General features: G+C 50.5%; 2 protein-coding genes across 6 annotated transcripts; one reads left to right on the forward strand and one right to left on the reverse strand.

The window, feature by feature from the left end:
* Window positions 1-3,634: 3,634 nt before the first annotated feature.
* TMEM140 (transmembrane protein 140) lies at window positions 3,635-9,175 on the forward strand. 4 transcript variants are annotated; one of them, XM_014249076.2, is made up of 4 exons: window positions 3,635-3,779; window positions 6,043-6,165; window positions 6,708-6,873; window positions 7,630-9,175. In XM_014249076.2, exons 3-4 carry the CDS (start codon window positions 6,851-6,853, stop codon window positions 8,213-8,215), a joined length of 609 nt encoding a protein of 202 aa, XP_014104551.1. In that variant the 5' UTR covers window positions 3,635-3,779; window positions 6,043-6,165; window positions 6,708-6,850; the 3' UTR covers window positions 8,216-9,175. The 4 variants fall into 4 exon arrangements, with proteins under 4 accessions (XP_014104551.1, XP_014104555.1, XP_014104553.1 ...); XM_014249080.2 differs by having other exon boundaries at window positions 6,708-6,814; XM_014249078.2 differs by lacking the exon at window positions 6,708-6,873.
* Window positions 9,017-10,757, reverse strand: CYREN (cell cycle regulator of NHEJ). 2 transcript variants are annotated; one of them, XR_015772566.1, is made up of 4 exons: window positions 10,639-10,757; window positions 10,478-10,544; window positions 9,765-10,162; window positions 9,017-9,687 (listed from the first exon to the last, which is right to left on the reverse strand). XR_015772566.1 is itself a non-coding variant. In XM_014248837.2 (3 exons), the coding sequence occupies exons 1-3, from the start codon at window positions 10,755-10,757 to the stop codon at window positions 9,938-9,940; spliced, it is 411 nt and encodes a 136-aa protein (XP_014104312.2). In that variant the 3' UTR covers window positions 9,017-9,937. The 2 variants fall into 2 exon arrangements, 1 of the variants encoding a protein (XP_014104312.2); XM_014248837.2 differs by having other exon boundaries at window positions 9,017-10,162.
* Between the last annotated feature and the right edge of the window lie 1,744 nt (window positions 10,758-12,501).

Consider the following 12,501-nt stretch of genomic DNA (forward strand, 5'->3'; position numbering starts at 1 on the left):
TAAACAAACCATTCTGAGTAGGAAGTGAACTCCCTTGTCAATAAATGTTTGTATCCAGGTTCATAAATATTTTAAAAGAACAGATAAGGGATTCAACCTTGAGCAGCTTTCTTATGTGTACTCCGTCTGGCATTGTGATTATTATGTTTATTTGCAATTGTTGGTTTGATTTGACTGATTGACAGCAATCTCACTGGAGAAAAAATAAACCCAAGGCAAGTCCCAGAGAGGTTAAAAAATATTTTCCCCTATTGGCAGTAAGGTACATGCATTTGTAATAATGTGCTCATTGGGTTAAATATTAAAATTCAATATCAGCTGTAAAAGCCACCTCTTTGCCAAGAATAAAAGGTGTTTAAAAATGTAAATATTATTTGTTTCTTAAGGGACACACCACTCCGTACACTGTCAGACCTGCTTCATCCACCTGTTGATCCTGGGCCTCACCCAGCGCTTCTGTGAGGTGAGGTACGTGCAGTGCAGCACTAAAGCCAACTGCAGCTAACCTGGCCCATGTCCAGCTGGTGAGACACATCTGCTGGGTCAGGTCATGCTGAGAGAGAGAGCCCAGGGACCCGGCCTGCAGCACAGATTTAGGCACTTGAGGACGTGGTGCCCACCTGCCATCCGTGCAGGGGCTGTGCCTGTCACACCAGCCAAGGCTCTGGAGATCCAGATCTTGAGAAAAAAGACTTATCAGCCACCCACAGTATGGAGGGAGAGATGAAGTTAAAAGGGAGACCACTTCTCCCAGCCTCTAAGTCTGGGCACAGGTCATTACAGCTGTAATTGTCTTCCATGGGACAGGCAGCCCAGCTGAGTTCAAGTACAGCTTAAGTATGGTACAGTTGAGTATATTGCAGTGTTATGATCAGTAAGAGCTTGCCTGCCAGAGAGGAGATTAATAATGTCTCTTTAAATGTTTTTGCAGGCTTGACACTTCCTTCCCCAGCTGCAGATTTCATTTCTAGATATTATGTACAGTACCCAAGGGTAGAAATGTAACATATCACATTCTTCTAGGCTTTCCCAGAATTGGCATCACTTAGAGGAAATTTATCAAACAAATAAATTAATATCTTGGCTTTTAATATTTTGTTTCTGTGTTTTATAAACAGACTGGAGTATTATCCCACAGAATCATATATGGGATAAGGTGTTGTAGTTTATTTTAAAAACAGAAGGGTAAAATAAGCAGAAAATTTTGGAAAGTCCCACTTCATCTCATGCTTTCCTTGTGATTGCTAATATTACTAAACTGCTGAGTGTTTGCTTTAACTGCACAATGAGAAATCAAGAACTGCAGAGCAGTTAATTCCACTTTAAAGCCACATAAACCTTCTTAATGCACACCAAAAAACGGTATCTATTTCAAGAAACAATTCCAGGAAGCAATGCTCACACAGGAATTTAGTAGAAGCTGGCTCCTGAAACATGCTGTCCTTTCCCACCCACAGAAAACAGGACCCAGCAGCCCAAATATTCCATCCAATCTCTCCTACCTCCAGGCACACATAAATAGAAGTCCTGCTCTCATTCTCCTCTCCCTTCCCATTCTTTCTCCATGAGACATGTAGATGACCATTCCCCTGCTCACCCCAACCCCATCAGACTTAGGTTTCCCAAACACTCCATCATCAGATGGACTTTGGCACTGGAAGCCCATGAGGCAGTCAGAGCATTCCTGTGAAATGTCCCTAGGAAGGAGAATGGAAAGGCATACTGCATCCTGCCCAGCCTTTGGGCACAATGTTCCCTGCCCAAACACCTTGGAAGGAGAAGGCAGGGGAACTACCAGCTAGAAAGGCAGCCAAAGGTGTGGAAGGAAGCCTCCAGAATCAGAAGGTCAGCTGGGACTAAGGGCAAGTCTTGAGTCAAATTTTGACTGGACTTCTCCCTTTTGGCAGCTATGGCATCCCAGGAGGCATTAAAAGCAGCAGAGACTGAGACCCTGCTGGGGAGGAGACAAGGGGCTCCTCAGGCAACCAGCTCTGGCCAGTGAGATGCCACACTCCAAGAGTAACATTCCCAAATGGTGTATTTTACACATTTAAGCTTTTTAAACATCACCTCCTAAGGGCACAGTAGCCAGCAATTCCAAAATGCTGGAAATCAAGCAGATGAGGCAGCAGACCAGCTTGGCTGAACAGGGATCTTCTCTTGGGGAAAAAGGCCAAAAAAGAAAGGTGTGTGCCCAGTGGAAGCAATGTCAGGTTACATGGTGTATGGTGTTAAAACAGCCATCCCTCTAGGGGGACAGTGGCTCCAGGGAGAAATACTCTGGCATGATGGAGCAGACCCACTGTGGCAATCATCCTGATTATCCCAGCAAACAGGACCCCAGTGTGAAAGTGAGGATATTTTTGAAGGATCTGCTTGTGCCTTCAGCCCATGGCAGTGAAACAGCAGCTTCACTTGTGGTGCTAAGATCAGCTAAGGAGTTGGTTGATCACCAGATCAAAATTATAAACCCTTTTTCTCCCCGAATGACAGAAAAAATGAACAGCACATTGCCAAACTGTGTGACCCTGCTTCTTGGAAGCACAAACATGCCTCCTGCCAAAGCATGTTACTTCACTGGAACAGAGGTCTTGCCTCAGAAGTCTCTTATTCCTCAGTCTCCCAGCCATCAGCTTCAATGCTAGAAGATGGCCCCAAAGCTTCCTTCTCCACTTTCAGCTCAGCAGCTCTGGACTGCTGGGCTTCATTTGCAGCAGGATTTCTGTCTTCACCCACCAGAACCCCTGCCTAAGCCACCTGTGATCTGAACTCCCTTGATCCAAATCCTTGTACCTCTCCACGCTCAAGTTATTCCACACACAAAGGCACACAGGAAGGCATCCCCCCACCACCACTTGCACGTCTCTGTTCACCAAGCTTCTCTTAGGACTTCCATATTTCTCTTCACTTTGTGCTCTTGGATGTGAGTGCCAGTATTACAGGCTCAAAACATGTGTACCACACGGAGATTTCTAGACTGTGCCTAAACATGGAATCACTGGGTGAAAATCTGTGAACAGCTTCATGGCTAGGTGTCCTACATGCAGCAACCCCCAACACACAGCCCTCCCTACAGACCCACCACAAGACTGCTAGTAGGACAAACAGTTCCAGATCTGCCCAGGAGGACTGAAGGAAGCTTTGCCCCTAACATAACTCGAGGTTTTAGTGGTTCCCTGCAGCAGCAGGCACCTTGACACCTTGCACTGTGCCTGTGTAAGCACGGTGGCTGCAGGCGAGGGAACTTGAGCCACGCTGTGTCTGGGAAGCAGAGGTGGGGATCAGTGTCCAAAGTGCAGGAAGGGCCGTGTTGGCAGTGAACTCCGGCAGTGCTGAAGGACTGAGGTCCATGCTGGGATAGTCAGTCACCTCTAAAGAAGTGTCAAAAAAACTAAACAAATTCATCTAAGGCTTCATGGACACCCATGCTACTCTAATAGCACAACAGTCTGGGTGAGCTTAGCCCAGTCAGTTATTCATGCTGGTCAGCACAGCCGGGAGAGGGAAAGGAAACGCAAGCCTGACCCTGGCTCAGATTGAGGAGCTGGGCTTGGTTTGTTTTCTTGGTCACATGCAACCAACTCGGTATCAGGAAAGAGCACGGCCCTCAGAACCGAAAGAGAAAGCAGATAAGTATCTGCACATGACAAAACAGGCTGTGGTGACAGCAAACAGCCAGAACGGGACCGGCAGCAGCTGCAAACCCGCTTGGCTCCTAGAACAGCAGCACAGCCCTCTCCAGCGTGGTTCAGCTCCACACCCAGCCAAATGGGCAGCCTGTAAGTATCCTCCACTGAGATCCTCACTTTTTTAATGTCGCTGGCACTGGGGAGAAGTGCCAGGAGAAGTGGTGTTGCAAGGTGCAGATGTCTTGGAGGCTTCTTCACCTGCTGTAAGACGCTTTAAGGGCAGTTCCCCTGCAGTCTGTTCCATTTGCCACTGGTTGGTTTCTGTTTACCAGCAATCCTTAGCTTGTCAGTGGCCTTTCTTCACCCATGGTTTCTCTGCAGCTAATCCTGCCTGAGGAGGAAAGATGATCCGGATAGCTGGGGTGGGGAGGTGGTGAAGGGACAGGACCGATGTCTTGAAGGAAAAGCATCATGTCTAAAGCTTGACACTTTCCCATCACTCTTGTACAGCATTTCTCCCCTCAGCAGCCAGGGAGAGGGGACGTGGGAATGTCATCTGCAGGGCTCTTCAGTGCAAAGGAAATGCCCCTTCCCTTGCCCCTTTGCACTCAGCCCCACTGCAGTGGCATCCCACAGAGGTGCTTGTCCCTGCACAGAGGCCAGACCCTGTGACAGAGCTCTGCCTTCCTGTGCTACTGTCATACACAAAATTATTCACACGGACGCAACTCGAGGTGTGGTGAAAGAAGAAAACGCATTTATTTGTTCTGTCAGTATTTATAGGTTTTTCACAATGACCAGGGATTGGATAGTCAGGTTACCACTTTCTTAACCACACTGGTCACGAGAGACGTTCATCAAAAGGTATATCTTTAATGGAATGTATAAACACCTATGTTTATAGTTACTTGCCTGGGAAAAGGGCTAGAAATTACGAAAACAATATAGAAAGGTCTGATTCCTGTCGACCTCCTGTCCCCTTACCCAGGCACTCCGCCAGCTGCTTTCTGGAGGAAAGCACAGCCTCAGCCTGGGAAGGTTGCCCATCTGCCTGTGAGCAGCAGAGGAAAGGGCTGTGCAGTCCCAAAAGCACAGAGGGTGCCTAGGAGCCTTATCTCCCATACAAAGACCTCAGGGAGCTCCTGAGCCTTTCACATGGGGCCTCTCTCTGCCGGGGACACAGAGCTCTCCGATGGTGAAACCAGTGCTTCCATCAATGCCAATCCAGGAACAAGGAGGCTGAATCCAGGCTGGGGCTCGCTGTGCCATGTTCAGGTTCCTCTTTCTTGCACCTTTGAGGAAGAGCCACAGAGTCTCCCACCCAAAGGCACAGACAACTCCTTAGAAGCAGAAAGGCTGCTGCTGTCTGGGAAAAACCCAAGCTGTACACTGGGTGAGAGCTCTTTCCTGTTTGCCACTTGCTTCTCATCCAGGCTGCTGTCAAACCTGCCTCAGGGATGAGCTGCAGAGCTCACAAATGTCCTATCTGTGGCTGCACTGTGGCAGGGCGCCAGGTCTCAGCCTTCACAGCCTCCAGGCCAGTCAAGAGTTCTCTATTGGCACAGGGCCATCCCAGGCATGTTTCTGGTCCCGTCACATGTAGGGACAGGGATTTACCTACTGGGTTGGGCTGGGCAGGGGAGGCAGCAGGAGGCAAAGATGCCAGCAATTTGGCAGTAAAGAGGGTGACATCGCTGGGAAAATATGTCCTTACACACATGGGTCACAAAGCAGAGGAGAGGGCAGAGATACCTACCATGCGCTTTCTCCAGATCCTCCTGCATGCAGAAACCACACAGCAGCACAGGGTCTCTGAGGTGGCTGTCCTCCAACCCTGCCATATGTTACCACAAACCTGATAGGAATTTAATTCTCTGTCCCCTCTCTAGCAAACATGTGCAACTAGGACAATTTTTAATAGCTTTTATATTCCATGGACACCAAGGGAGTGAGTGTGAGATTATTGAACAAAAAGCCACATTTCTACAAGCCTGCCTTCCTTAATAACTGGTCTAAATAAATACGACAGCGAGGGTGGGTGGGTGAGTGGGTGGGTGGAAAGGGCCAAGAGTTGGCTGGGCTGTTGTGGTCCCAGCCCTGAGGTCTAACAGAAATCCCTGGAGACCTGGTCAGCCAGCCAAGAGCTCCCTCCAAGTGCAGCTTGTTCTTCCTCTGAGGGTTTCGAGGCAGGACAGCAGGGAGAACAAAGAGTGGTGCGAGCCCTTCCGGAACTGGGAGAGGAGGAACAGCAAAGCCTGGGTGCAGGAGACCATGCGTGAGACAGGCAAACCAAGGGGCAATACTACAGGAAAGACAAACCATGGTGAAATTACATCTGCTGGAGGTCTCATTCTGCAGCACACTCTGTGCCCAAGCATAGATATTCTCCTGGTTGCTTGTGTCTTCCTTGCAGATTCAGAACAATGGGCAAGTGACCTCCATGTGACCTTCCAGTCTCTCCAGAAGCCTATTGTGAAGAAACCTTCCAAGGGATCCTACAAGAAGTGAGGGAAAAGTGACCAGAGGAAGTGGACAGGTTGGTGTCTGATGCTGTGACACCCGCCCCCCTTCCATGTGTGTGCTGCTCCAGGGGGTTTAGGACTGAGAAGCTTCATCTCTGTGCTCATTTAACAGAGGTGCCCCACTTCCAAGTTTCCAGGGAGAGAAGGAGCAGGAGGGGGATGATGAAAGGTCACCAGCAATACCACCAGGTGCTGAGTACAGATTGAGTGGAGTCTCTCCTGGCACTTTAAAAACTCACAGGCTGTACCAAATTCACAATCAGCTTTGGGTGATGGTCTAGGAGGACACCCAGGATATCACAGATTCAGACTAGTCGGAACTGGAAGGGACTCAGAGTCAAATTCTTAAGTAAATGGCCCACACAGGATTGAAGAATGATATATCATTGGGTAATAGGTAGTGGTAGGCCATGTGAACTTCTTGAAGGAAAGTGGGAAATGATTCTCAGCAGATAAAGCTTGTCAAAAGGAGGAAGAGCTATTTGCAAAGCCTCAAGCCTGAGGCTGAGCTTGAAGCCAAGGATACCCTTTCCCAATGCCCTTCCCTGTTTTTCAGTGTGAAGCAGAAGCCTTCAAGAGGGCACTGAGGACAGTACACATTCCAGGGAAACGAGCAGAGTCAGGTTTGCCAGGCAGATTGGCAAACTCTGAGAGAGGAGCAAGGTAGATGGCAATCACAGGTGTTTCTCAGTAGCACCCATGTCCCTGGGCTTCAGAGGAAGGTGAGTGGCTGCAGGTGGATCCAGGGTGCCTCTCTGAGCTGGGCACCTGTCTGTCTGTGTAGGGGACTGGTCCCCAGGCAACCAATACAGGAGCAGCACCATGTCTGCCAGCCTCAGTGGGTAGCAGAGCTGAAGGTATTCACTTCTGCTGTGCTCAGAAATCTACAGGCGTGCAAGGACCTGCATGTGGAGCTCAGATGCTGGAAATGGCTGGTATCAATGGCACAGGGTGTCCCAAAGCTAGAGGACAAGAGCAGGGAGGCAAGGGGAGCCCTGCAGCTCAGATGCTGTCATGTCTGCACTTTACTCAGTAGTCCAAAGATCACAAGGGATGTCCTTGTCTGATAAAAACTGAGAGGCATTATCCCAGAATAGCTCTTATCCTATCTCTTATCTTATCCTGCGTCTTACCAGACAGCAGTTTTTCTCTCCTCCTGTCCCTGCAGTTTGCTGACAAATGCCTTTTCCAGTGAGACCATGGTGCAAAGGGCATGTGTGGGCCTGAGTCATACACTCCTCCCTGTACTGGTCTACACACAGGACATCATTAAGCCATGTTTGCTGTGACCAAAAGTGCACCAAATGCACCTTTGCATTAACCTACTAACATATATGCAGCGCAGTCCTAGGCAGGACTGAGACACTCCTATTTGCAAGGGAGTCCCTAGACCCCAGCTGTAAGGCTCAGAACCCATCTTGGGAAGGGTGCCATAAAGGGCAACAACTGAGGGGTCCCCCTTTCGTGTTTTGCAACAGGCATCCCCACACTATGGTAGCAAGAAACAATGCAGGCAGAAGGATGGGTCTGCTGCAACAGAGGTGTAACGAGAACCTGCTCTGTGTGCTGACTTTACTGGAGATGGTTGGGACCACGGCCTTGATGACCTACGCACTGCTGTATGAAGCTGGAAACCTGGTGAACCTCCCTGACAAATGGATTGGCTTTTACAACTTCTGCCTGTGGAATGATTCAGCTGGGGAGCTGCAGTGCCTGGACAGCAACCATCTACAGGCAATGGGCATCAGTCCACATGGAATGGAACTAGCCTTGGTTTGTGTGTATGCCTCCCTGGTCCCCATCCCCTTCCACATCCTTTATCTTTTATTTATGAATTGCCCATGGCAGAGAGGGGAATGGAAGTGGATCGGCATCATAGCCTTCACCGAGATGATAATCTTGTTTGTAGGCCTGGCTATATTTCTTTTCCAAACCTCACGGTGGATTCATCTCTCCGATTTCACTGGAGGCTTCCCGGCACTGCTTGCGAGTCTGGTTCTGCTACTGCTCCAAATTCTCACTGCCATTGTGTACCTCAGGTGGGCCAAGCAAAACATTGCCTAAGCCACCTAACTGAGGAGGCCCTGCCCACTAAGATTTGACAGTGAATGCAAGAGCTATTGGTAACATGATTTAAAATAGTCATCCAAATACAGATTTACTTCCTAGAAAAAATCTGATTCCCAGTCCAAAGGCTCATGTCAAGCCATGTTCTGGCACATTGCTGTGTGCAGCACTCCTGCATCAAGCTGGTAGCAGACACCAGCAGCCAAAGCACAGAAACTTCTGAGGTAAAACAGTGCGTAAAAAACTCAGTTTGGGGCACAGCATCAAAGTGACAGCACTTCTGGCCCCAAAGAGCAGTGAAGGTAGCAGAACCAGCACACAATGGACACAGCCCTCAGACCATGCCTAGTCTAAGGTAAAAACGTTGCTAGTATCTCATAGGATCACACAGGATGTGATACCTGTAACTAACAAAATGCTTTTAACACCTTTTGCCCTACCATGTAACAAAGATAAAGGGAGTTTAAAAACAGGATCTGTAGATTATGTTTAACTAGGAACTAACAAATGTTCAGGAAAATGTAACCAAATAGGTAATTTCTTTGTAAGCAGACAGGATATATCACTTAAAATAAATAAGCAGCCAACCAACCTTCAAATCTGTGAAGAAAGCTACTAGGACAACACAGAAATAACACCAGAAAGATCCAGTTTTGTAGTTTGAAAAGGTAACAGACTGAGCATGCACCAATTAAGAAAGTGCAATAAAAGGACAAGTGAGGAAGACGATGGAACGACCAACAAAACCCCCAAAGGGGTTGTAATAACCTCTAAAGGACACTAGATGGCAGAGAAGGCTGAAATAGTTAACTTCATTTATTTTTTTCAAAATAGGCATTTTATGTTACTGATTGGTCTGTGCAGTAAATATGTAACAGCCTTGTAAATATAAACTGCATGAATTCATCCAGTGGCTGGGAGAAATTATGCAAATAAAGAACACCTGCTTAACAGTGATATCCTTTGTTATTGAATGAATTTGTTTCAAGGGACATGAGGGTCTGTTTTCTTGTTTCAGCCTTGGTGAGGATGAGGCTGGTGATGCTGATTTGACCAATTCTTCATTTCAATACATGCTCTCACACCTGGCCTCAGGTGGTTTGTTTGTCCCTTTTTTGGATTGGGAAGAAGATACTGAGCCATCTTCATCCCTTCCTAGACCCCCATGCACTTTGCCATGGGGTCAGCTTCCTCTGGGCAGTGCCGGCCCCTGCCAGGCTGCTCCTGCACGTCTTCCTCAGCATTGGGAGGACTGCAAGAGACTGGAGGCAAATTCAGCAGCAAGCCCCACTGCAGTTGTGACAGGAACCACAAGGACAAGGGAGCCCCCAAGGCTGAACCAGGACCATGTCGCTCTGCCAGCAAAGGTCTTCCAGGTCAGCACCTCCCTGCTCCCCTCCATGCCCAACAACAACCCACCAAAGGGATACTCACAGAAATCCAAATGTCCTCTTTAATCTGTCCATGCTCTGAAATGTGGAACAGAAACTAACACATCTGGACCCAAATCCCCCTGAGCCCAGCACAGGGTGGGAGAACTGTGTACCTCCTTCCTTTGTCCCTGTGGCCTTCATGGGTATCCTACCAGCTACACAGGGCACCAACACAGCAGATGGATGCACAGCCCCCTCCAGTCCCTCCTCCCACCGCTCTCAGGGCCGCGGGAGGAGACACGCTCCCCACTGTGCCCTCTTCTCCGGGGAATTCGGAGAGAAGATGTTAGCTGAAAAAGATCTCCCTGACGTATTTCAGGACATCGTCCTCAGAGTCCTCCCCGCCTGTCCTCTCTGCGTCAGCACCAGCACCAGGAGAGGATGGAAATGCCGGACCGTGGTCATTGCCTCCATCCGTGTTGGCCGTGCTTCCAGGAGCCTCGTTTGGTGTTGGTGGGAGCTCCTGTTCTTCTTCGCTCCTGGACCGGGCCTTCTCTTCACTTTCCTCGCACTGTGGATTCCGACCAGAGGGAAAACAACAGGCCGGCCGTGCGTGACTTCAGGCCGCGAGCACCCCAAGGAGTAGGAGGGCAGCCCACCATGCCCTGAGCCGCGCCTCGCCAGGCCCCAGGCCCGCCGGCTGGGACAGGACGAGAGGCCCGGGAGAGCCATGAGGCACCCGGCAGTGCCCTCCGACCCGCCTGGAGCGGGGCCTGCAGGGAGCCGCGGGCAGCAGCGCTCCCTGCCCGTCCTCCGGAGCCCTGCCGCCCGGCCGTGCTCGGGTACGGCCAGGGCCGCGTCCCCACCCGCGGAGGTCCCGGCTCACCTCGGCCAGGACGGCCAGGGCCACCTCCACCAGCTCCGCCTCGTTCATGCAGTACAGCGCCGCCGGCCTGGGCAGTGCACAGGGGACGCTCAGCGCGGGCGGCGCCCGGGCTCGCCCTCCCGCCCGCCGCCCCAGCCGCTCCCCCGCCCCAGCGGCGCTACCTGCGCCCCGCCGCCGCCCGCCGCCGCACGGCCTGGGGGGCCGGGGCCGCCGCCGCCCGCTCGTCCCCCGCCGCTCCCATCCAGGCCGGGAGCTGCCGCCGCCGCTCTCCCGCCGCCATGGCCGCGCTGGGCGGGGCCGCCGGGGCCGCCCTAAAATCCAAGTCACGACAGAGCCTCGTGTTTGATCTGGCAGGCGGGATGTCAGTGAGGCCGGGAGTCCCTCGATATTCCGTCAAGAAGTAAACATGGCTCAGGGCCAGCTGCCGAGCAGACGGCACGTTTGGAACGACGCGAGGCCGCCCGGCGCCGCCCCCGAGCGCTCCGGGACGGGCCCGCGGTGCCGCCCCGCGGCCCCGGCTGTGCCGCTCCGCTGGAGCGGGGGATAGTGCCGGGAAGCGAGGCCAGGGATAGAATAAAGGCTCCTCCGGGAATGGAGCATGTTGAGCATTGTTCTAGCAAAACAACGTCTTCATTCCTTCTCTCCAGGCTTTTTGCACAGTATCAATGTTGTGTTAATGCATCATTTTGGAAAGCAGCTTTGGGCTGGCACGTGTTTTTAAACTTTCTTTCCCTCTTTGGCAGTTTTTGTTTTGCTTTTAGTCCTACTTGTGATGTAAACCTGAGAGCAGTTTCTCTCCAGAAATCTCAGCTGACCCTCTGTGAGGGCTGGAAGATATCATCTGGAAGAAAGTAACATCCGTGGTGGTAGTGTTCAAGGCCACGCTGAATGAGGCTTTGGAAAACCTGGTCTAGTGGAAGGTAGCCATGCCCATGGCAGAGAGTTGGAAATAGAAGAGGTTTAGGTCCCTTTCAACCCAGACCATTCTATAATTTTGTAATTCTAAATTCTTAAACAACTGTGCAATGTAGTCAACCCTGCAGGACTTGGAGTACAACAATCTCTCTTGGTCTTTTGAGAGGCCGACAAGGGCTGTCATTTGAGACCTCTCTCAACTCTTGGACTAACCCTGGGAGTTCCTGAAGCCAGTTTGAAGTCAGCACTGGATTTGAGGAGACATTAGCTCACACTGGCATGAAGAGGAGCTGCACCATCAGTATCACACAGCATTGAGGTGGAAACCCTGTACTTAGATGTCAATCTGGCACAGGACCTGTTAATCTTGGAGGCCCTTGACACGGAAGGTGGGGTTACGTGAGTGTAGTCAGCAGGAGCAAGTTGCTCCATGGACAACAGGTACCTGTAGCATGAATAAGCCTGTAGTGAGGATTTCAGCATCCAGCAGTGTTGCCCTTGAACAGCTGTCCATGAGGATGGCTATCCATATGGCTCATGAATGGCTGTTCATTTTCCAGCAGTGTATGCTCTGCCAAGGAACAACAGTACCATAAGCTCCCAAAACAGGCCAAGGACGTAAGCAGCAGAAAGCTCCATGGCAATGTATAAGCAGATGAAATGTATCTGCTGAGTCCATTCAAAGACTATGCAATACCTGAGCACAGCACTTGCCCTGATGTTGGGGGCCTTAGGGGGAGAAACAGCTCCAGTGACAAGAGAGCCCTATACAGGGCCAGACTGGTCTTGGCCTCCCTCCCCCTCTCCACCATCAGGTAGCTGCTAGACGTTATGTAGCTTCTGAACTCCAGCACAAGTATTTCAAAGACTGATTCAGGATTTCTGCTCTGGCTGGTAGCAGATACCTATGGCAAGGTAACACAATACATCCAAGCAAATGCAGTTGTTTTTGTTCCTGGATGTCTGGTTCACCCTAATGTGTATGTCTAGTGCTGGAAGCACCTGGTGAAAACATAAGGGCTTTTTTGCATGCAGGAGACTTGGCATATCACTGCTCTCACCACCCTCCATGTTTTGCAGCAACTGTTGAACAAAGCATAGAATTCAAA

The sequence above is a fragment of the Pseudopodoces humilis genome, chromosome 5 (assembly GCF_049639895.1).
Source record: "Pseudopodoces humilis isolate 2021_Gansu_Grassland_sample_001 chromosome 5, ASM4963989v1, whole genome shotgun sequence".
NCBI classification, from domain to species: Eukaryota; Metazoa; Chordata; class Aves; order Passeriformes; family Paridae; genus Pseudopodoces; species Pseudopodoces humilis.

What these genes read in the sequence shown, in the direction of transcription:
- TMEM140 (XM_014249076.2), top strand. Translation starts at nt 6,851, where the DNA reads ATGTCCCTGGGCTTCAGAGGAAG. An exon ending in TCCCTGGGCTTCAGAGGAAG is followed by an intron (nt 6,874 to 7,629) that starts GTGAGTGGCTGC and finishes GTTTTGCAACAG; the next exon opens with GCATCCCCACACTATGGTAG.
- CYREN (XM_014248837.2), bottom strand. Translation starts at nt 10,757, where the DNA reads ATGGCGGCGGGAGAGCGGCGGCGGCAGCTCCCGGCCTGGATGGGAGCG. An exon ending in CGGGCGGCGGCGGGGCGCAG is followed by an intron (nt 10,545 to 10,638) that starts GTAGCGCCGCTG and finishes TGCACTGCCCAG; the next exon opens with GCCGGCGGCGCTGTACTGCA. An exon ending in CCCTGGCCGTCCTGGCCGAG is followed by an intron (nt 10,163 to 10,477) that starts GTGAGCCGGGAC and finishes CGGAATCCACAG; the next exon opens with TGCGAGGAAAGTGAAGAGAA.